Here is a 24,004-nt window from a genome sequence, read left to right as displayed (position 1 = left end):
AACCACCACCATCCCTAGGAACCAACCACCATCCCTGGGCACCTACCCCCATCCCTGCACATCCCCCACAATCCTTGGGCACACATCACCATCTCTGGGAATCTACCACTATCCTTACACACTTACCACCGTACCTGCACACTGACCACCATCCTACACACTCACCTCTGCCTCTGCGCACCCACCGCCGTTCCTGAACATCCACCACCATCCCTGGGCACCCAACACTACCATCCCTGCACATCCACCACTGTCTCTGAACACCCACCACCATCCCTGCACATGCACCACCATCCTGGGGCACCTGCTACCATCCTTGGGCACCCACTTCCATCCATGCACACCCATCACTGTGCCTGGGCACCCACCAACATCCCTGCACACCCACCACCATCCTGGGGCACCCACTGCCATCCCTGGGCACCCACTACTGTCCCTGCACACCCACCACTGTGCCTGGGCACCTACCACCATCCCTGCATATCTGCCACCATCCCTGGGCACCCACTACCATCCTTGTACATCCACCACTGTTCTTGCACACCCACCACTGTCCCTGGGCACCCACCACAATGCCTGCATATCCACCACTATTTCTGGGCACCAACCACCATCCCTGCACATCTATCACCATCCCTGGGCACCCACTATCATCCCCATGCACCCACTACCATCCCTGCACACACACCACCATCTCTAGGCACCCACTACCATCCTTGCACATGCACCACTGTCCTTGCACACCTGCTACCATCCCTGGGCATCCATCACCATCCCTAGGTGTCCACCATTATCCCTGGATAATCATCTGAAAGATCTGTTGGGAGAGGAAGTGTCATCCCTCAGTGTAGTGTGTGTGTGTGTGTGTGTGTGTGTGTGTGTGCATGTGTGTATGTGTGTGTGTGGGGGGGGGCAGAGATATGCAAGGGGGCTGGGATTAGATATCCTGCTCTGCCTCTGGACCCTGAGTGGAAGGGCTCAGGTGGGCTAATAATCAAAGCTCCGTGGTGGCGCTGTTTGTGGAAGATGAGCTCACAGAGCTGGAGTTCTAGAAGGCCCTCCGTTGGCCTGGAGCCTGCCTTCCCCATTGTTCTCTTAACACTGGGTGCCTGGGGCCCTGGCAAGGTTGTGGGGGACATCTTGAGCTGAAGCAGGGTTTTGAGCCTCTGCTGCTGCTGCCATTGTCACCATGGTCTCAGCTCTGCGGAGAGCACCCCTGATCAGTGAGCCCCCTTTCCCTTCTTCCTGGGGCTGTTAACAGGGGCCCTGGGTTGGTCTGGCCAGAGATCAGGTGGAGAAAAACAAGGTGGTGGTTAGGGTGGGGGTATCCTGGCCTGGAAGAGTGACCAGCTGAGAGAGGAGAGAGAGAGAAACTCTGGAGCTGCTGTGAAATGCTCAGGATGGAATTCCTTTTAAGTCACTTTTCTACAAAAAAAAAAAAAAAAAAAAAAAAAAAAATCAAAAACAGTCCATGTGTAGCAGTCAATTTAGTTTCCTCCTCTACAACTTAGGGATATTAACCCCACACCTTTCAATTGCTGAGAGGATTGGATGAGATTAAGTTGGAAAAGCTCTGGGAAAGGCCTGGCACAGTGTTCAAAGACTTGACAAACTCCACCAGGTTGGCTGCCTCCTCCTTCTCACTCCCCTTGCGGTGAGGAGAAGGTCTCATGTCCCTGTGGCCATGCCTTTTGTGGACTTGAGTTTCAGAAGCAGCCACAGAGCAGCTACTCCATGCCAGCAACTCTGCAGATAAATAAGGCATGCAGATAAATAAGACCAGCCGCTGTTCTTCAGAAGTTAACTTTGTGGTGGGAAAGACTGACATCTATTCCAGCCTCGTGTGACAGAGGATGTGGAAGATCGGGTGTGTGAGAGTGTGGGGGGTGGTGGCATGCCAGGAGACTCTCACTGGGGAACACACCTCTGATAAGACCCTTCAAGTATGAGTCAGAGTTAACCATGTAGAGGAAAGGAGGGGGTGAATGTTCTAGAGAGCAAGGTCATTGTGAGAGAACAAGGTGGCACTGCTGAAACATAACGTGTGAATGAGGGAGTGGGCCGCAGGGCTGGGCTGTGAAGGGTCGTGAAGGGCCGTGTGGACCTCGAAGGGGCAGTTATGGTGGGAGCCATCCAAGGTGTCACAGGGCTGGGCTTTTCATTTAACAAATTTGTTCTGATGGATGTGTATAGAATAGCTTGGAAGAGTGGTTGAGACATGATACAAGGAGACCATGAAGGAAGCCAGGATGGAGGTGTGAACCTAGGAAAGGACGGTGCTCTCGGAGGGAAGGTGGAATCCACAGGACATTGGGACTGATTGGTTGGAACTGGGTGAAAGATGTCATGGGGAAGGAGTGAAGAATGACATTCATATTTCCAGTTTGGGTAAATGTGTGGCCCATCATGTTTTAAAGCACATAAGGAAAGTCACAAGGCAGAAGCAGGCATTGATGGGAACAGTGGTTCTGTTTAGATGTGCTGGGTTTGAGGTGCCTGCAGGGCATTCAAGTGGAAGTGTCCTGCCAGTAGCTGCCTCTGAGGTCTTGGGGAAGATGCCACAGGGGTTGCCAGCCTTCAGGCGGTGGCTAACAGCAGGGCTGCCCAGGGGGTTTCCTCAAAGTGGAAGAGAAGAGGGCTCAAGGCAGGAAGGCCTTAGAAAGCATATCAGCGTTTATGGCCTGGGCAGAAGTGAATTCCACGGAGGATAAGGAGGAGAGTCAGCCAGAGAGGGAGGAGGAAACCTGGGAGAAGGGAGCATCGTGGAAACCAGGAGAGGCAAGCCTTTCAACAGCGGGTGGCGGACAGCATGAGTACAGCTGAGAGCTCCCATAAGACAGAGTCGAAGGGGGCCTCCTTGGACCCGCAGAGCAGTTTCAGCGCGCGGTGGTGGCAGGGAGGCCAATTCACCAGGTTGGAAAACAAGTGGGAGGGGAGAAAGTGGTAATTTTCCCCAGGAGTTTGGGCGAGAAGAGGGGGAAAGAGACAAGGGAGTACCAGTCAGCATGAGACTTGAGAGAAGGCATTTAGAAGATGGAGACTGAGAAAGTCTCTACGAGCAGGGGAAGGAGGAGCAGGAGGGGAACGGTGCTAGCGTGCCGGGAGAGGAGGGACAACGGATGGAGCAAGGCTTGGTGATGGGAAGGACAAATCTAGAGCTTAGAGGGAAGATGGGCCTGCATGAGATTGGAGGCCCCGCACCCAAACAATGATGGGGTGGAGATGAGGGCGAGGAGGCTACTGATGAGTTTGCAAGTGAGCAGGGCTAAGGCAGAAAGAGGAAGAAATTCCACAAGTGAGCACCTTGCTTTTCTTAGTGCAGCAGGAGACGAGATCATGTTCTGAGAGCCAAGGGGTGGGACAGCGTGGCGTGCTAAAGGACAATACTGAGGGTTTTCATTTCCTGTGAGGGAAATGGGAGAGAGAAGTCTGAGCAGAGACAAGCGCGAGTACCAGTGCTAGTTGTAGTTCATAACAGAAACAACAACTCACTTATTTTTAGTGCCAAGAGCTAAGCTGTGCCCACGCCTTTTCTCATTTATTCTTCCAACAATCATATGCGGCAGGTGTTACTCACGTCCTCATTTTATAGAGGAAGAAACAAGCCTCAGGGAGGGCCCAAAGTCAGAGATGGAGCAAGGAGCAGAGGGGGGCTTCCATCCCGAACCTTGCTGCAAAGCCATGACCTCAACCAGTTTGTCATCCTCGGGGGCATTCAAGGTCCCGTGGAGGTTGGAGACCAGGGACACCAATTGGCACAAACAAGAGTTTGTACAACTCTTTCACTTTTTGACTCTGTGAAGGCGGAGAGCAGGTGTGGAGGCGCAGAGGTCAAGAGAGGCATGAGAAGGCTTGTCAGAGGTGGTGGGCAATGGGATAGGAGCTCACAGAGGTGGGGAAATGCGGGTGAGGACAAGAAGCAGGGATGACCAGGGCAGGGGAGGGACTGGCTGAGACACAGAGGAACTGGAGGGGACTAGGTCTGGGGAGATGAAGGAGCCCTGATGCTGTGACACCCAGGTGCTAATGTCCTCTGTGATTTGGGGGACTGGCCACACACAGCCAATGATGACAGGGCAGGGAGGTCAAACCAGACAGGCAGGCTGGGCTTCCAGGGAGAAGGGCTTTTTGCAGGTTATGGTTTAGAAGTGGTGGTGGGGGTGGAGGAGACTCTCGGAACATCTTGGGGTCTTGTGTGTGGAGAAAGAGCAGCTTCCCCTTGAGCGGGCTACAGGGGAACAGTGTTCTGGGGGAGACCTTATTTCAGTTAAGATCTGGAGATGGAGGGTCAATGCCAGAAGGGCTGTCCCTTGACAGTTGGGCTGAGAGACCCATGAACACACCGCGTGGCCATCCCCTCCGGGGGCATCTGCTCAGTGGGGCTTTGGATTTATAGAACTTTGTCTCCATCCAAACTTCGCCCCTTCCTAGTTGTAAAATCTTGGGCCTCAGGTCTAAATAATCCGTAACGTGTAATATGGAGCTTACAATAGGTTAGTTTTCTTCCTGTCTCTGGCCTGGGTGGTGTGAAGCAGGATGGGGAAGGAGAGGGGCTGGTCTCGGGGTCAGGGTGATGCTGATCAGGAATGCAAGGGGGCTGATACGTGCTGCTGGAGCCTGGCCTTCTGCCCACCCCTTCTCTCCTCTCCCCTTTCCCAGGGGTGCACTCAAGCCCTGTTTCTTCTCCTTCTGTGAGTGGACCACGGAGGCTGGTGAGCTGCCTGTCATCCCAAAGCTCAGCTCTGAGCCAGAGTGGTGGTGGCTCCACCTCTGCCGCCGGCATAGAAGCCAGGAGCAGGGCTCTCAGAAGGCGGTGGTGCCCAGCTGGGATCATGTTGTTGGCCCTGGTCTGTCTGCTCAGCTGCCTGCTACCCTCCAGTGAGGCCAAGCTCTACGGTCGTTGTGAACTGGCCAGAGTGCTACATGACTTCGGGCTGGACGGATACCGGGGATACAGCCTGGCTGACTGTGAGAACCCCTCTCCCTGGCGGGCCCTGACTTCCCCACACCTCCCTCCCTCTTTCCCTCCCTCTCTCCTTCTCATTCAAGGGCTGTGGCTTCGGGAGCTTTTAGAGCCCTTCTGTAAACTGAAGATGATTTGAGATGGCAGGTAGAGAACAGCCAGCACGGAGTAAAACACGCAGTAGGCAGGCAGCAGGCAACCAAATTGGAGTCACCCCTTCATTTTCCCCTGCTGCTAAAGTTGGGGTCAAAGGAAACAAACAGCTCAGTCCCCTAAACTTAACTATGGCCACAAGGATCAGACATTCCTTCTGAAATTAGAAAAGAAAAACTGAACAGAGCAGTCATGCCAAACTTTTCAAGCTGGTGGCAGTTTTAGATGGGCATGTGGGAAGGGCAGTCATACCGGGGCTCATCTTTCTAACAGGTCGAGCACCCTCTATAGATTCCACCTGGGTCTTCCTAATCTTGTTACTGAAGATTTAGCACTTGTAGGCTGGGTGCAGTGGCTCAGGCCTGTAATCCCAGCACTTTGGGAGGCCAAGGCAGGTGGATCACTCTGAGGTCAGGAGTTCGAGACCAGCCAGGCCAATATGGCGAAACCCCGTCTCTACTAAAAATACAAAAATTAGCTGGGCATGGTGGCAGCTACCTATAATCCCAGCTGCTTGGGAGGCTGAGACAGGAGAATTGCTTGAACCCGGGAGGCAGAGGTTGCAGTGAGCTGAGATCACGCCACTACACTGCAGCCTGGGCAACAGAGTGAGACTCCGTCTCAAAAAAAAAAAAAAAAAGATTTAGCGCTTGTAGATTCATTCAACAAATTTATTGGGCCCTACTATGTGCTGAACAATGAGATAATGGGAAGACTGCTGGGCTAAAAGTCAAGAGGCCTGAGGCCAGCCCCAACCCATGCTATTTGGTAGCTGGACGGGACCCTGGGTGAGTCTTCTGTGCACCTCTAAGCCTCGATTGATTGGTTTGCAAAGCAGGTGGGAGGGCACCTGCCCCAATCACCTTGATCAGGCAGGAGAGGCTCGGTGGAGCCAGCGTGGGACCTGTGCAGTGAGCACCCTGGTCTGGGGTGGCTGTAACCATCTGACCCCCAGGCCTATGCTCTGCCCTATGCAGGGGTCTGCCTTGCTTATTTCACAAGCGGTTTCAACGCAGCTGCTTTGGACTACGAGGCTGATGGGAGCACCAACAACGGGATCTTCCAGATCAACAGCCGGAGGTGGTGCAGCAACCTCACCCCGAACGTCCCCAACGTGTGCCAGATGTACTGCTCAGGTAGCTGGGCCTGGGCCCAGGGCTGGCAGGAGTCAGGCCCTGCATTAGCTTTTGTTCCATTCCCAGTTTAGTTTGCTACCCCCATCTCTGAGTGAGGGTTCCCCCACATCAGGCTGGGCCCACGGAGGAGAGGGAGATGGGACAAGGGATGAAGGTAGGTCTTCCATCAGTCTGAATTGGGGTCCCAGATAGGAGACTGCCTTAGGGCTACAGGAATGGAGGGAGGATTGTTTCTGATGGAGGGGGAGAGGGATAGGGTTGTACCTGTGCTTCTGGAGTGGTTGAGACAGGATTGGATTTAGGCGAGTGGAGTGTGTGTGTGTGTGTGTGTGTAGAGAGAGAGAGAGAGACAGACAGATACACACTCTCTCACACACACACACACACCTGGATGTCTCCTGTTCTTTCATTGTGTTTCTCTGCCTATCACCCCAGATTTGTTGAATCCTAATCTCAAGGATACCGTTATCTGTGCCATGAAGATAACCCAAGAGCCTCGGGGTCTGGGTTACTGGTAAGTAACTTGGGCTGGAGCCCCGCAGTGGTGGTATGGTTAGGACTGGTGGGCAGCAGCAGGGAACAAACCCCTTTCCTTCCTCACTTCTGGTTTAGAGACCACACTCTCCTTCCTGTTCTTCTCTGGGCGGTGACTGGCAACTGCAGCTGATATGATCTCTCCTCTTCCCTGTTCTCCATCCTCAGGGAGGCCTGGAGGCATCACTGCCAGGGAAAAGACCTCACTGAATGGGTGGATGGCTGCGACTTCTAGGATGGACGGAACCATGCACAGCAGGCTGGGAAATGTGGTTTGGTTCCTGACCTAGGCTTGGGAAGACAAGCCAGCGAATAAAGGATGGTCGAACGTGAATATGGCTCTCAGCTCTCAGTGTGTCTGCAGGTGCCATGTCAGAGCCAGAGCACCTCCGTTTTCCCTCACCTCACCTGTCCGCTTGGGCTGGGTTTCCAGTGGACTCCAGAAAGCCCAGCACCAGAGGCTTACCTCCATTTCTGGTGGCCTGTGGGCAGGTGTTTGGGGGGGCACCAGTGCATTTTTTTGTCTACCACACCTGGCAAAGTTTGAGTCTAGGGTGGCCAGATTTAACAAAACAAATACATAAGAAACAACAAAAACAGGATGCCCCAGTTTAATTTGAACTTTGGATATACAACAGATAATTTTAAGCATGTCCAAAATATTGCATAGGAACATATTTATATTAAAACTATTTGACGTTTATCTAAAATTTAAACTTAACTGGGTGTCCTATGTTTTACCTGGCAACCCTAGCTGGATCTAGGGCTGTGCACCTCTGGCTTGATTGGGAAGGTCCTTGGGACACTTTTTTTCTGTAGCTTTGGTTGCGGATGGTGGTCACTGTGCTTTGGCCCTCCAGCTGTGACTACTAACACACACCCCTGCCAAGCCGGGGGTGCTGCTTGGTCGCGGGAGAAGAATGACCACCCGGAGCTTCTGCTTTCACCTTGCTCTCTGGTGCCCTCTCGTGGCGGAAGATTCAAGTGCCGCTGATAGAGACTGTGCGCTCACTTTGCCCACTACTGCTAGGAGTTTGGAGGATGGGACGGGAGTGACCGTGGCTTTCAATCCGCACAGCCAGTGCAGCCTTCTGCCTTAGTCAGCTCACGAGAAGCCCAGAAAAAGATAGCGCGGTCCCCTGCTAATCTGGGACGACTGCCTCTAAAGGAGGAAGGTGGGTGGGTCTCAGGATCACAGTGGATGTGGTGGCAGCAGCAGCAGTTGCAGAGATAGGATGATGTGTGAGAAGCCTGAGCTCTGAGTTCAGATTGTAGATTCTTCTGAAAAGGTTCCAAAGAAACCTGCAAGCACTGAACTGTTGGTTGAGGCATGGCTGGTGACTCTTAGGGAGAGGAGGGGACGACACTGTCGCCCCCCACCATCCTCCTCCACCTAATTCAGCCACCCTGAATGCCTCCGGGTCAGCATACACCAGAGGGGCGTGGAATGTCCACAATTAGCGAGGCAGGCCAGTTTCCTTCCCCTGCTGGTCTGGTCAAGATGATGATGAAACTTGAGAGCGACTCATGCAAGGGGACAGAGTGGTGAAGAACCCTGCTGGGAGTAGGGGCATCAATGACTAATGGAGCTATTAAATCATAAGTAGGGAGAAGCTGCTGTCTTTTTAACATCAAGGCAAACACGGTGTGCCTACCATGTGCCATGCATTATCTAATCTAGACCCTAGAACGATAGCTATGATGCAGCTACCATTATGACCACCATTCCACAGACAAGGGGAAACAGAGGCTCAGACGAGATAAATTTGCACCCAGCTCAGTGTGACTCCACATGTACGCTTACTCACTGTACTTTGCCAAGGGGTTGTTGTTATGGTCATCTGGCCTGGGACCCATGACCCATCCATCTTTCTTTTTTTTAAATTTATTTTTTGTAAGACAAATTAAAAATTTTATTTACTTTTATTTGTACAACTAATGGGGTACCTGTGCGATTCTGTTACACATATAGATTGCATAGTGGTCAAGACAGGGCTTTTAAAGTATCCCTCGTCTGAGTAATGTACACTGTCCCCATTAAGTAATTTTTCATTGTCCACCCCCCTCAGACCCTGCATTGTTCTGAATCTCCATTGTCTATTATTCCAGTCCTTTTTTTTTTGAGATGGAGTCTCACTCTGTCACCCAAGCTGGAGTGCAGTGGTGCGATTTCAGCTCACTGCAACCTCTGCCTCCGAGGCTCAAGAGATTCTCGTGCCTCAGCCTCCTGAGTATAGGCGCCCACCAATGCACCTGGCTAATTTTTGTATTTTTAGTAGAGATGGGGTTTCACCATGTTGACCAGGAGGGTCTTGAACTCCTGACCTTGTGTAATTTGCCCACCTTGGCCTCCCAAAGTGCTGAGATTACAGGCATGAGCTACTGTGCCCGGCCCCTATTATTCCAATCTTTATGTCCATGTGTACACATTTTTTCACACCCACTTAGGAGTGAGAACATGTGACATTTGACTTTCTGTCCCTGGCATTTTTGACTTAAGATAATGACCTCCAATTCCAACCATGTTGCTGCAAAAGACATGATTTCATTCTTTTTTTTAGGGCTGAATAGTATTCCATTGTGTATATACACCAAATTCTCTTTTTCCATTCATCCATTACACTTTTGGTTCCATATCTTTGCTATTGTGAATAGTGCTTTGATAAACATGAATGCAGGTGTCTTTTTGACATAATGGTTTCTTTTCCTCTGGGTAGATACCCAGTAGAAGGACTGCTAAATTGAATGGTAGTTCTACTTTTAGTTCTTTGATAAATCGCCATACTATTTTCCACAGATATGTTAATTTACACTCCCACTAACAGTGTATAAGAGTTCCCTTTTTTCTGAATCATCACCAACATTTGTTGTTTATTGCCTTTTTAATAACATATATTCTGATTGGGGTGAGATGATATTTCATTGTGGTTTAAATTTGCATTTCTCTATAATCAATGATGTTGAACATTTTTTCATATAACTGTTGACCATTTATATGTCTTCTTTAAAAATGACTATTTATGTCCTTTGCCCACTTTTTTTTTTTTTTTTTTGAGAAAGTGTCTTGCTTTGTTGCCCACGCTGGAGTGCAGTGGTTTGATCATGGCTCATGGCAGCCTTGACCTCCTGGGCTCAAGCAATTCTCCCACCTCAGCCTCCTGAGTAGCTGAGACTACAGGCATATGCCACCACACCTGGCTAATTTTTGTTTTTTTATAGAGACAAGGTTTCACTCTTTTGCCCAGGTTGGTCTCGAACCCTGGAACTCAAGAAATCCTCCTGCCTTGACCTCTCAAAGTGCTGGGATTTTAGGCATGAGCCACCATGCCTGGCTTGCCCACTTTTTAATGGGATTGTTTCTGTTGTTGAGTTGTTTGAGTTCTTTGTATATGCTACATATTAGTCCCCTGTTGAATGAATAGTTTGCAAATATTTTCTCCCATTCTACAAGTTGTTTATTCTGTTGATTATTTCTTTTCCTGTGCAGGATCTTTTTAGTTTAAGTCCCATTTGTCTATTTTTCATTTTGTTGCCTGTGTTTTTGAGGTCTTAGTCATAAATTATTTACCTAGACTAATGTTCAGGAGAGTTTTCTCTAGGTTTCCTTCTAGTATTTTTATAGTTGTGAGTCTTACATTTAAGTCTTTAATCCATCTTGAATTGATTTTTGTATATGATGAGAGACAGGGGTCGTTTCATTCTTCTGCACATGGCAGAAGTTTTCCCAGCACAATTTGTTGAAAAAAGCGTCTTTTCCCCAACGTATGTTCTTGTCAGTTTTGTCAAAAATCGGTTGGCTGTAAATATGTGGCCTTATTTCTGAGTTCTCCACCCTGTTCCACTGATCTGTGAGTCTGTTTTTTATACCAGTACCATGTTGTTTCGGCTACTATAGCCTTGTAATATAATTTGAAATCAGATAATGTGATGCCTCCGGCTTTGTTCTTTTTGCTTAGGATTGCTTTGGCTATTTGGGCCCTTTTTTGGTTTCATATAAATTTTAGGATTTTTTTCCTAATTCTCTGGAAAATGATGTTGGTATTTTAATAGGGATTGCATTGAATCTGTAGATTGCTTTGGGAAGTATGGTCGTTTTAATGATATTAATTCTTTCAGTCCATGGTCCAACCATCCATCTTTGAAGGATTCGTGTCTTCTACTTCAACTTCAGACTTCTGTTGCCTGCCTGGCCTGGTTGCTTCACTGGGTCCCATTCAGCTTGTCTGGGAGAGGAGCCCAGGAATAGGTATAGTGAAGCTATTGGAACCAAAGAGAACATTGTTAAAGGATTTGGGGGCTGTGAGCAGTGATGATGGCCACAGTCTCTTCAAGATGGGGCTGGACTGGGATCAGGCCTGGACAAGGGACCCTGAAGGCCTGGGCTGGGTGGTTGACCAGGAGCAGGTGAAGATGGAGCTGGAGAAGGTGTATTTAGGGAAGAGGGCCCTGATCAAAGCCAGGGAGGCCTCCCTTGTTATGAGGGCTACAGAGTGTGCAGGCCCATCTGAATGTAGAGGCCAGGGGAGCCTCTATGTTCAGAGCTCAGCTCCTGAGGGACATGCTCAGGTTGGTGAGAGTAACCAGGCCGTGTCCTGGTATCTCTCTCCTTCCACGTCGCTCACCCCACTTACCATGGGCCATTAAGTCTTACCTCTTTTACTTTCTTTATATCTCTAGAAACTCTCCCTCCTTTCTATCCACATGCAGCTGCTTTAAATCAAGTCCTCATCACCTCTTCCCAAGGACAATTGCAATGGCTTCCTAAGAGTGTTCGTGTCTCTAACCTTGGTCCTTGCAACTCCACCTCCTCCCTCAGAGTGAGCTTTCTATCTTGTTTCTGCCTTGCATCCTAGGCCCAATAGCTTTTCTTATCTTTGGGTTAAAGTTCAAGTTCCTTGGTTTGGTATACAAGGTCTTTCATGACCAAGACTCAGCTGACTGCTACAGATTCAACTCTCACCTGTTCAGAAACTTTTGCTCTAGCTAGTTTGTGTCCTTGGCGGTTAGTTTCCTGAGGGTAGCATGCTGCTTCACACCTTTCATTATCACCGACCATTCTTCTCCCATTCATTACACTCTGTCCCTTGAATGCAACAAGCTGTTTGCACCACAGGGTCTCTGTACCTCTCTCTTGTCTTCCTGAAATTTTATTTCTTCAGATCTTTGTTTTGATTTTTTTTTTTGAATTTCAAGCTGCAAGTTTTTTTATTACAGAAAAAATTTTGGTGCCATGTGTTTGTGGTATCGAGTGAGTAGAATACAAAGATAACCAAAGGTAACCAGTGTTAACCCAGGGCTCACTTGTTCACACTTTAAATTTCCAGTTTCTTAAATAGATTTAATTTTTGGCGCTAGACTCCTATCCTAGCTGTTTGATTGCTTGATACATAATTAAAACCAAACATGTCTAAAGCCACACTCCATCCTCCTGAAACAATATCCTTACCTTACTTATGTTAATTTTAGTATTCTTCTTCCAGTCACTCAAATTTGAAAATACTGTCATCTTTGACTTTTTCCTCTCCATTTGCCACAGCCATCCTATAAGGTCTCTGTAATATCTTCAACTTCCACCGGCCTTTCAGATCTTGTTGCTTCCAGTCAAGTTTGAACTGTGCCTCTCACATAGTATTCTTTTTTTTTTAATTATACTTTAAGTTCTAGGGTACATGTGCACAACGTGCAGGTTTCTTACATATGTATGCATGTATACATGTGTTTTGGTTTTTTGAGATAGGGTCTGACTCTGTTGCCCAGGCTGGAGTACAGTGGTGCGATCATAGCTCACTGCAGCCTCCTGAGTAGCTGGGACTACAGGTGGACGCCACCACACCCAACTAATACTTTGATATTTTTGTGGAAATGCATTTCCTCAGACCTTTGGGTGATGCTCCCTTTTTCTTCAGTCAGGTCTTGTCTCAGTTTCACCTCCTCAAAGTGACTTCTCTGATTGCTGTAGCTGAAGGAGTCTTTCCCCTCTTTGTCACTATCTTAGCACTACAGCATGCTCCATTATCTGAAATTATTCCATGCACCTCTGAATTTATGTATATCCCCTTTTCACTTGCCTATGCTAGATTGTAAGCACCATGGGGGCAGAAAATTTGTTTGTTCCTTATATGTCTACCACCTAGAATAGTACCTGGCACATTATACTCAATAATAAAAAAAAAAGAACCTGTTGAATGCATGATTGATGCGTGAATGAATGAATGGTAGGCACTCAGCTAATGTTTGCAGAATCAGTGAGTGAATGGGGCTTGATACCATCTAATATGCAACAACTGATTCAATGATATTACTTAAGCACTACCTATGTGCCAGACCCTAGGCATCTCTCCAGATGGACCCACTGCCACCCCCTGCCCCATGCCCCCGGGGATCCCTTTCTTGGGGAGACTCTCTATCCCTCAGCCAGGTAACCACCCTGGCTGCTTTTCATACAAGTCCTGCCTGCCTCCTCCTTGCCCATATGTGGTGTAGAGGGAGCTCAGCATGGTTTGGGCAGTTTGGCAGAGGTGGAGAAATGGGGTTTTCTCCTTTTTCCTAGCCACCTGACCTTGGGAAAGTCACTCCACCTCTCAGAGCTCAGTGTTCCTCATGGGCAAGAGGAGAAAATGAAGGCCACCTTGGAATATTGTATCAATTGCACCTGTAATCTATCATCGTAATCCATAATATAGAGCAGTGACGCGCCCAGCATAGTGCCTGGCACAGAGTGGGGCTTCAGAAATGCTGGCTCATCTGGTTTTCCTGAGCTCTGGGGGTAGCAAGTTCCAACCTACCTGGGGAGGAATGGGTGGGAACAGGACATGCCTGCCCCAGTGACCAGGGCTTCCTTAGGAGACCTGTACTGTGTCCTTCTCACTGTTTGCTAAGAAGAGAAAGAGAAAGGGGAAGGTGTGAGAAGGAGAAGGAGGAGAAGGGGAATGGTTTGGGAAAAGTAGTAGACAGTCCTATGGAAAGTAGGGGAGAATTCAATGAATTTTTGTTACTTTTCATAAGTCTCCCCCTTCTTGGATTAGTTTGGCTGCAGGAGACAGATTTAAAATGGGCTTTTCTGTATCTTTTGTGCTAAGGGTGGATTGAATGTTCCTGGGGATGACTGGCTTGCTAAGGTGCTGTCCCTTCTCTACCTGTAGGTACAGGTGAGGGTGGCAGAGGCCCCTGGCAGCTGAAGGAGGCTTTGCGGGGTGCTCTTTCTGTGTGGTCCATGCCCTCAGCTGGGTATGGTGGTTTTTCTCCACTCTGAGCACTGGCCTGAAGCTTCTAGGGTAGGGAAACTGTGGGAGGCGGGCCAGTCAGAGGGCACCCAGAATTTCCTGGACCCCATCACCTCTGTGCCTATGGCAGACATTGCAAACTGAGTACAAGCCTTTGTCTTTACTGAGCTGGCATGTGTCCAGGAATCTTTCTTTCTTTTTTTTTTTTTCTGAGACGGAGTCTCCCTCTGTCGACCAGGCTGTAGTGCAGTGGTGTGATCTTGGCTCACTGCAACCTCTGCCTCCCGGGTTCAAGTGATTCTCCCACATCAACCTCCCAAGTAGCTGGGACTACAGGTGCGCACCACCATGCCTGGCTAATTTTTGTATCCTTAGTAGAGACGGTTTCATCATGTTGGCCAGGCTGGTCTTGAACTCAAGTGATCTGTCTACCTTACCCTCCCAAAGTGCTGGAATTACAGGTGTAAGCCACCACACCCAGCCAAGGAATCTTTCTTGACAGTTCAATGGTAGTCACTCTCGATGGAGTTGGCATGTAGAATGGGACCTCTTTATCATCTCTGACCTACCCTATGTTGGCCATCACAGCAGCACAGCATCCAGAGGAGATTGAGATGGTCATCCCCATTTTTAGGAGGAAACTGAGCCTCAGAGAAGTTCTAGAGCTTGCCCAAGGAAGCACAGTTGGCTGAAGCTGGGACTTGGTTGGGGCTGCCAGATTGCCAAGGCCATGCTTCATCTTCAGCTGTCCCAGCTGCCATAGCTGCACTAGCACTTGGACTCTCAGCAGGCTGCCCCCTGGAGTGGGAAGGCACAGTTGAGGGGTGGGGGGCAGTGGAGAGATAGCCCACCTATCCACAGGGGATCCATCATTCTCCAAGCCCTCCAGCTTCTCTTCTGCCTCCAAGCCTCTGCCCAGGTATCTGCTCTGCAAACTTGCTTGCCTGGCAACTTCTACCCATCTCTCAAGGCTTCAGTCAAAACCTGCTCCGACTCAGCCAACCAGACCCAGGTGCTTCTGCTGCAATGAGCACACTGTGCCCTGGGTACCTTTGTAGCTCTTGCTGCTCAAGTCTTTCTTTCTTTCTTTCTTTCTTTCTTTCTTTCTTTCTTTCTTTCTTTCTTCTTTCTTTCTTTCTTTCTTTTTCTTTCTTTTTCTCTCTCTCTTTCTTTCCTTCCTTCCTTCTTTCTTTCTTTTCTTTCTTTCCTTTCTTTCTTTCTATCTTTTCTTTCTTTCTTCCCTCCTTCCCTCCCTCCCTTCCTCTCTCTTTTCTTTCTTTCTTTCTTTTTCTTTCTTTCTTTCTTTTTCTTTCTTTCTTTCTTTCTTTCTTTCTTTCTTTCTTTCTTTCTTTCTTTCTCTTTCTTTTCTTTCTTTCTTTCTTTCTTTCTTTCTTTCTTTCTTTCTCTTTCTTTCTTTTCTTTTTCATTTCTTTCTTTCAACGGAGTCTCTCTCTGTCTCCAGGCTGGAGTGCAGTGGTGCGATCTTGGCTCACTGCAACCTCCGCCTCCCAGGTTCAAGCGATTCTCCTACCTCAGCCTCCTGAGTACCTGGGACTACAGGCGTGTGCCACCACGCCCAGCTAACTTTTGTATCTTTAGTAGAGACGGGGTTTCACCATATTGGCCAGGATGGTCTTGCTCTCTTGACCTCGTGATCTGCCCACCTCAGCCTCCCAAAGTGCTGGGATTACAGGCGTGAGCCACCATACCGTTCAGGTATTTCTGTACATGCCTGTTGCCCACCTCTGCCCACCTAGACTGTGTCTTCTTGATATATGAATTCCCATTATCTAGCTCAGTGCCTGGCACATAGTGAGCACACAGAAAATGCTCGTGGAGTGATGGGGTCAGGGCAGAGACTCCAGGATGGTACTGGGAAGTTTCCTTCCGGGAGGCTGGTTGAGCTGGGTGTGCTTTGGTGCCCACCAATCACTTTGTATTGGGCCTATTTTAACTCAGATAGAACTGCTTTTGTAAAGAAGCCACAAAAGGCAGAATTACACTAAAGACAAATGGCCTATAATGGTGATGTTTGCCACTTCCTTCAGAGGCATAGGGGAGAGAACAGCTTCAAGGAGGCAAAAAATCCAAATTCTCCAACCCAAAGCATCACTCACAGTCATTATCAGGGGGCGGATTTTCTTTTCAACAAAAAGCAAAACACCATTGTGGCCTTGCTCAGAAACAAATGAGATGTCAGCAATGGGGCGTGTTTGGAGGCTCAGTGGCAGCCAGCGAACATTATGCATGCATTCCCGGGTGCAGGGCATGCAGGGGGCATGTTCTTGAAGAACCAGGCCATGGGGGTGTCTGCAAAGTGGACGCTATGGTTGCTTCTTATGTACACAGGTCTTTTCCTTCAGCCCTTGAAATCTCCACATGCATAAAATAATTTTATGAAATCACGTTTCCAAGTTTTTCTGTTCATATTCATTTTCTGCTCGTTCATTCATTTTGCCATCTGTGAGAACGCACAAGCTGCAGCAGGTGCCAAAGGTTTAAAAAAATTATGGGAGAAAACACTTAACACTGATCAAATGCTATCTATCCTTTTATTTTTTCTTCTTTCTGTAAATTGAAAAATGACAGTCATTATGTGATTTTAGGAGAAGAAATGTTGGTTGCATTTTGTGGTACTGTGGTGTTCTTTTGGAGGATTGTTTAGCGCTTTCTCGATCAGGGTGACTTTGCCTAGCATCGGTGGATCCCTAGAGGATCACAGATGGGCTCTGGGGATCCATAACCCTCCTGAAATTATATGCAAAAATTTTGTTTTGTTTTGTCAAGTAGCTGGCACTACAGGCATGCACTGCCACGCCTGGCTAATTTTTTGTATTTTTCATAGAGATGGGGTTTTGCCGTGTTGCTCAGGCTGGTCTCGAACTCCTGAAGTCAAGTGATCCTCCCACCTCAGCCTCCCAAAGTGCTGGGATTATAGGTGTGAGCCACTGCACCCAGCTTGTAGGCAAAATTTTACGTATATCTATGTGACCATGTGCAATTTTGGGGGGAGAGAATTTACAGCTTCATCTTATTTTTAAGAGTCAGTAATCCAAATAAGATTAAACATCAATGTTCTACAGGAAGAAAAGAGAAAAGAAGAAAAGATAGAAAGTGTTTTATACACTTAAACTTATTTAATCCTCATAATAAGCCTGAAAACTAAGCATCAGCATTTCTGTTTTATAGATGGAGAAATGGGGGCTCTGAGCAGTCAATTAAATATTTGCTTAGATGCCTGACATTCACTTACAACTTCAACTCATAGACTGTTAGAGTCGGGAGGCACCAAAGGGATTATCTGTCCATTTTCATCTCCTTCCCTTTTGTAGAGGAGGAAACTGAGACCCATAGAAGTGAAGTGAACTGGGCCTGAAGTCATGTGGTCAGTTTGCAGCAGAAACAGATTAGAAACTCAGTCTTCTGGCTGGGCGTGGTGGCTCACGCCTGTAATCCCAGCACTTTGGGAGGCCGAGGTAGGTGGATCACCTGAGGTCAGGAGTTTGAGACCAGCCTGACCAACATGGTGAAACCTGTCTCTACTGAAAATACAAAAAATTAGCCAGGTGTGGTGGCTGGCACCTGTAATCCCAGCTACTCGGGTGGCTGAGGTAGGAGAATCGCTTGAACCCAGGAGGCAGAGGTTGCAGTGAGCCGAGATCACGCCACTGCACTCCAGCCTGGGTGTGACAGAGCCAGACTCCATCTCAATAAAAACAAAAACAAAAACAAAACTCAGTCTTCTGACTTTGACCAAAGCCTTTTCCAACCCACTGCTTTATTCTTGAAAAACAAGTGAGTACTGGTTTCATCAAGTGTTAAATTGAATTAGTAAGAGATTCTCCTCCTTCCACCTGTCCTCAAGCAGGGTTGGGTCCTATAGTCCTGTTTCATGTCCCCATGAACCTCATGCCCCCTAGAATAACCTGTTAGCCTTAGGAATACATAAATGCTGCACAAAAAGATCCCATGTGCTAAGAGGCTAAGAATCTCCAATGGGTGGGGAGAAAGGCATTAGCTCAAGAAATCAACCCTTGGTTTGGGAAATGTCTTCATAGCCTCTTGGGGAGCAAAGGAAAGAGCTTGAAGGACTTTAGCCGTGACACTCCTCTCAGCATGGTGGCCAGGCCTTCATCCTTCAGCACCTGCCTACCTCTCATGCCCCTTCATGTCTTTGCTTGGGTTCTCCCGGACCTGTGTGCAATCCCCTGGGCTGTGCCTCCTCCAGCCTCCTGGGCTTCCCATACGCGGCTCTCTCACTTCCCTTCAACTGGAAAACCCAGATTCATCTTTTGCAGTCTTCTGTTTACTTGTCAGTATTCCTTGCTCAGATTAGAAATTCCTTGCCTCACTGCAAGTGCCTGGCAAGGTAGAAGTCAATCATACAAGGGCATGGCAGATGCACCTGGGCCCTTCCTGCATTTGCTCCTTCTTTCTTCCCCTGCTGCCTTCCCTATTATGCCAGAGAGCTTGTTCTGTGCAGCGGAGGGTCTGCCCTGGCTGTGTGCGGGTCAGGGCTGGCTGCATTCTCTCCCGCTGCTTTAGCAATTCCTTGCCCTCTCTGAGCCCGCTTTTCTTTGTCACATGGGAGCTGATTCATTGGGATCTCATGGAGGCCTTCAGCCCCGTTCAGGGTTTGGTTCTCAAAATTGAATAAAAATCTCTGAGCTTGTGGAGGAAGAGGTTTCCTTTGGGCCTGTGGGCTCAGGTGGGCTGTGCTGAGCTTTACCTGAGGGAACACATTACCCACCAGGATCACACCTGTGGGCAGGGCCTGCCTGCGACGTCCTCCTTCCCAGCTCACCAAGAGCCATTCTCCAGAGACCCTCTGTGGACTCTGGTCTCCCCCTCATCAGTGCTTGTGGCTCCGCAAGCTTCTCACTAGCAGCGTTCATGGTGAAAACGCTCACAAAAATAGCTTCAAGCTGGAACGAGGAAAATAAAATAACTCCGGCCTGTCCCTGCCAAAAACAAGAAAACAGTGTGCGAGCAACTAGCCCAGTCCTCTGGCAATGGATGCTCACAGCGAGGCTCGATCATTTCACTCTCTTCAGCTGCTGTACATCCCCCAGATCCTGTGTCTGGGGTCATGTGCCACTAATTAATTAATGATTAATTGATTGATCCAATCCTCTGAAGTCACTGAGAATTCAACCTTGTGGTTTGGACTTGTGATTGCTCCAAACTCCTAGCCTTGGTGTCATCTTTTGGGTCACTCCTGAAAATGGGACAACTCCCTGAGTCTCCCTTCTCCACCAGACTTCCCCAGGTCCACACTAAGGAAATGATTGCACAAATAGCTACTTGTTTGATGGGAGGATCATAAAAACACCCCCCTACCCACTGGAATTTAGACTGTGTCTTTTGTTAACAGCCAATTAATAATAATCAGTAGCTGCCTATTGATTTGCTCTCTTGAATTTCCTTTTTTTTTCTTTAAACAGGTAAAGAATGTAGACCTGGTTTAAGCTGGACAAAGCCAGAATCCTCAAATCCATATGGGTGCAGACATCTGTGAGCCCTGAAGCAATCCAAATGCATCTAAATATTCTTTGCTCTATCACAAATGGATCTAATTTTTTTTTCTGAAAAGGAAGCCAGAAATCCAACGAAGCAGTTCAAATTGTAATTTAAGCTATAGATTTTTAAAAAATTTATGAAGCTGCTAAACTGGAACGAGGCAGAAGCATCAGAGAGACTCCCGACTAATTGAACAGTCATTTCATTTGGTTCCTGTCCCTGGTAGGAGCAGTCCAAGGCTAACCTCTGGATCCCTGTTCTTCTGTATCTGACAGTGTAGATACCAGCAGGGCATTTTCCAGCCTGATGTAGTCGTGGGTGAGTTTGTCTCAGTGGAGGGACTTTCACACTCTGGCCAAGTCTGGAAAACTGATCACTGTCAGTCCTTCTTGTTTAAAGTGAGTCACCTTGGTGGGTCTACAAATGGAATTGTGAACCTGGGAGTTTAGGGGTATAGCTTGGGCACTGCCATTAACTCACTGTGTGACCCTAGGCCAGGCCCTCCTCTCCCCTTGAGAGTCTGCTCAATTGGAAAATGAGGACATTAAGCTACCTGATCCAGCAGGCCTGTGGGCCTGTGGTAATGGCCTCCAAAGATGTCCCCATTCTAATCCCTGGAACCAGTGAATATGTGACCTTACATCGTAAAAGAGGCTTTGAAGAGGTGATTAATTTAGTAATCCTGAGATGGGAAGGTTATTCTGGATTATGCAGTAGGCCCAGTGTCATCAAAAGGGTTCTTTAAAGGCTGGGCATGGGGGCTCACACCTGTAATCCCAGCACTTTGGGAGGCTGAGGTGGGCAGGTCGCTTGAAGTCAGGAGTTTGAGACCAGCCTGGCCAACATGGTGAAATCCCAAGTCTGCTAAAAATACAAAAGCTAGCCGGGCATGGTGGTGGATGACTGTAATCCCAGCTACTCGGGAGGCTGAGGCAGGAGAATCGCTTGAACATGGGAGGTAGAGGTTGCAGTGAGCCGAGATCATGCCACTGCACCCCAGCCTGGGTGACAGAGCAAAACTCTGTCTAAAAAAAAAAATTCTTCGAAAATGGAAGAGGGAAGCAGAAGAGAAGTCACAGTTAGAGGGAGATGTGCCTGTGTGGATTTGTGACAGGAGAAGGACTTAACCCGTTATGGCTGGCTTTGAAGACTGAGGAAGTGGTTGCAAGCCAAGGAACGTGGGCAGCCTCTAGAAGCTGGAAAAAGCAAGGAAACACAGCCTCCTATAGAGCTTCCAGAAAGAAATGCAGCCCTGCTGACACTGGGTTTTAGCCCAGCGAGACCTGTGTCAGACTTTTGACCTATAGAACTGTAAGATAATACATTTGTGCTGTTTTAAGCCACGAGGGTAGTAGTTATTTGCAATGGCAGTGATAGGAAACCATACAAGACCCTTTCTGGCAACTTTACACTCTTTAAGAATAAAAGCTAGCTTAGCTAACAGCTGGCAGCCCCATCTGGGAGAATGCTTGGGAGGAGGCATCACAGGGGTGCTCTGTCCCAGCTGCCTTCTACAGTTCCCAGGACTGCCGGCTCCTGGCCATGCTTGGGCGTGAGCATCCCACTGGGCAGGGGAGGCAGTGCTGTTATGGCACTTCGAGTCTCAGGAGATCATCTGGTCCTGCATCTTCCCTTCACACAGGTAAGGTATTATCTTCATCCAAAAATTGAGGGAGCTGTGCCCAGAGATGTGCATGGTCTCACCCACTGTCACACAGCTACTGAGAGAAGAAGGCTGTGGGGCCAGGGCTCATAACTCCTGGTGGGAGACTCTTCCATTTGTCACACTGGGCCAGTAACTTTTCCTTGTGTTAGCGGGTCATGAAGGAGAGACAGACAGATAGGGAGGTTGGATGGCAGAACAGGACTGGAACCCTGAACCCCTGGTCTAGCCAGTGCTTTCTGAGCACCTGTGCATGAGGGGAAAGGTACAGCCACATTAGGCCTTTCTTCACTGCTTGAGGCGAGACTTTGAGGGGGGAGTGGTGGGGGCCGGGAGGGAAAGTGAAAGATTAGGCTAAAGGAACTGCTGCTATGGAACCAGCATGGTGCTAAGGATGACGATTCTGCCTGATCAGGAAGTTCTCTCTCACACCTGGAGGCTGAAAAGGGCATGCCCTGTGTCCATAACACCAAAAGGCACCTCCCAACCTCTCATTCCACCTCTAAGAACTCATGGGGAGCAAGGCAGAGTGCCAGTGTGGCCTCTGGGGGGACAAGGCAGGTCAGTTTGCTGGGGGTGGGGAGGCCAGGAAGGCTCGTGTGTGGGAGGGAGGCCATGCTGGGGCCTGTGTCCAGCCCAAACTCACCGATGGGGTCAGGAGGGGTCAGGGTAGCAGACAGATCACAGGGGGACACAAAGGCCTTCTTGATAGTTTCCATGTCTGGGCAGCATTCTCCAGGCCACGTGCCTGTGGTCCAGGGCAGCCTCCTTCGGAATGCGGGCTGTGACTCATCAGTGGGACTTGAAGACATTTACAAAGTTGTGAGCAATCTTTAAAAAAATTCAGAATAAACATATAGAGTATGCACATTTTGTAAAAGTAAGTGTTGTTGCGTAAAACTTTACATATACACAGTCTGCAGTTTTGACCTGGCAGGTCCGACCCTTTCCTAGGCCCCGGAGGGAGAGAGACTTGGATGTGGAGAAAAGGCAGAAATAACTCAGCCATTTCCACAAGACCAGCTTTTAATATGACTGTGATTTGAAGCACGAATAAATAAACGCCAAAGAAAATGGAAAAACCAAAGCAAACCTCAGAACATCAAAACTAAAATAAAAAAGCATAAAATGAAGCAAAACAAAACAAATCTCCATCGGACAAACATAAAAGCCCCCCTACCCCAGATAAAAAGAATCAGACTGTACAAGCTGTGTCACAGGGAGAGAAGAACGACATGGGCACCATGGGTGAACACAGGCGCCCCCCACCCGCTGGCTGCTGTGCCGCCGTCACAGGCACTGGGGGGGAGGGAGGTTGGCGCGGGTCACCTTTGGCGCCGAAGCCCCATGGGCAGCTTGGGGAAAAGGGGGTTTTTGGGCAGGTTAAGAACCTTCACAAACGACACAAGAACTGAATGTAGCAGAGAGTCCCACGGGTTCCCTCTTGATTGTGCAGTTCTGATTCCAGGGTGGCCTCATGGTGACTTTGGACCTGGAATCTGGTCCCACTGCACGGGCAGCAGTGTGGACACTGGAAACCCCGTGGAGGAGTGTCATGTACAAGACAGACGTGGAGGTGGCGCCATAAGAAGTCTGAGCATGCAGGTGCTTTATACATCTGGCAGTGAGATGTGATGGCAGGTTCGTTCTTGGACAGTTCCAGAGTGTGACTCATCTCTCCTAAGAGGGACGCACGGCGGGGCCCAAGGATGCATCGTGTTGGACGTGCCCAGAGCGAGGTCTAGGCAGCTAGTCTGCAATGTGTGCATAGGGGGCTCTTGCTTCTTTCCAGCACTGGGGCCATCCCACCTGAGCTTGCTGTTCCTTGTCCTGGGTCTTGGGCCTCAAGGTCTGTTTGGAGGGAGTGCTGGGTGGCTCGAGGGGTGTCAGCAGGCAATCTCCTCCAAGGTCCCCAGGGTCGTCTGCAGGGGCACGTTCACAGTGTGACTGATGGTTTCAGAGTGGTTTGGCATTGTGTCACAAGTACTCTGGAAGGGAAGGGTTGGTGGGAGTTTATTATTCGCTCAGCAAAAATTCTTCGTGATGCCACCAGCGGCCCAGCCTAGGCCCTGGGGAAGGTGCTCCCCACTTGTGGGCTGCTTCTGCTCCAGACATCTGATAGGCTAGTTTACCATCTTGGGGGCATGAGGCTGAATGGAATCCTTACCATTGCACACCTGGGTGCCCCCTATGGCAGTGAGAAGGCTCCCTGGTTTGATTGGCTGCTGGTTTGATCCCTCTTAGAGGTGCCCCTCATGTAACTGGACCTATATCTGAGTGGTCTGTAGCTTTGGGGCTGGATGGTCTGAGTCCTGACCTCTCTCTTGGGGGCCTCCCTCGGGGCTATGGTGCAGGAAGTGCAGCCCATGGCTAAGCCTCGGGCAGGGAGGACCCATGGCTGAGGCCAAGCAGAAACGGTAGAAGGCCTTAGAGCTCAGAACCAGAGCTGGTCAGGGCTGCCCAAGGACTTTTAGGGTTAAGCTGGACCCAGGGAAATGTAGTTGTGGGTCCCTAAGCGGGGAGGGGCTGAGCTGGCCGCACATGAATCTTCAGGGTGGTTCCCAGGCTTTGGTGGGTTGGAGGCTGGGAGGGATGGGAGCAGGGCACTGCTAGCCAGGAGGCTGTGCCAGGAATTTGGGGAAGATTTGATAGGGCCACAACTAGGGGAGGAGAAACAGGATGGAGAAGAGGCTGTGACGCTGAGACCTTCTGAAGCAAGGAGGGCTCTGGGGATGCAAAGGGAACCACTTGCTGAGCACTTACTATAAACTAGGTGCTGTGCTGACTGCTTTGCCGGCAGGATCTCACTGAA

General features: G+C 49.1%; 2 protein-coding genes across 4 annotated transcripts in view; one reads left to right on the top strand and one right to left on the bottom strand.

The window, feature by feature from the left end:
- Positions 1–1,077: 1,077 nt before the first annotated feature.
- SPACA3 (sperm acrosome associated 3) lies at positions 1,078–7,120 on the top strand. 2 transcript variants are annotated; one of them, XM_016932010.4, is made up of 5 exons: positions 1,078–1,223; positions 4,660–4,968; positions 6,094–6,252; positions 6,688–6,766; positions 6,955–7,120. In XM_016932010.4, the coding sequence occupies exons 1-5, from the start codon at positions 1,190–1,192 to the stop codon at positions 7,019–7,021; spliced, it is 648 nt and encodes a 215-aa protein (XP_016787499.3). In that variant the 5' UTR covers positions 1,078–1,189; the 3' UTR covers positions 7,022–7,120. The 2 variants fall into 2 exon arrangements, with proteins under 2 accessions (XP_016787499.3, XP_016787500.3); XM_016932011.3 differs by lacking the exon at positions 1,078–1,223 and adding an exon at positions 2,069–2,138.
- Positions 7,121–22,200: 15,080 nt separating this feature from the next.
- The window catches only part of ASIC2 (acid sensing ion channel subunit 2), a 1,141,493-nt gene continuing 1,139,689 nt past the window's right edge, over positions 22,201–24,004 (bottom strand). For both annotated transcript variants that reach the window (XM_063799639.1, XM_009432414.5), the window contains exon 10: positions 22,201–23,180. In XM_063799639.1, the coding sequence (XP_063655709.1) occupies positions 23,079–23,180 (102 nt within the window). In that variant the 3' untranslated portion in view covers positions 22,201–23,078. The remainder of the gene's footprint in view (positions 23,181–24,004) is intronic.

The sequence above is a fragment of the Pan troglodytes genome, chromosome 19 (genome assembly GCF_028858775.2).
Source record: "Pan troglodytes isolate AG18354 chromosome 19, NHGRI_mPanTro3-v2.0_pri, whole genome shotgun sequence".
NCBI classification, from domain to species: Eukaryota; Metazoa; Chordata; class Mammalia; order Primates; family Hominidae; genus Pan; species Pan troglodytes.
Note: the sequence above shows the minus strand (reverse complement) of the source record. Positions and strands in the feature narration are given on the sequence as shown.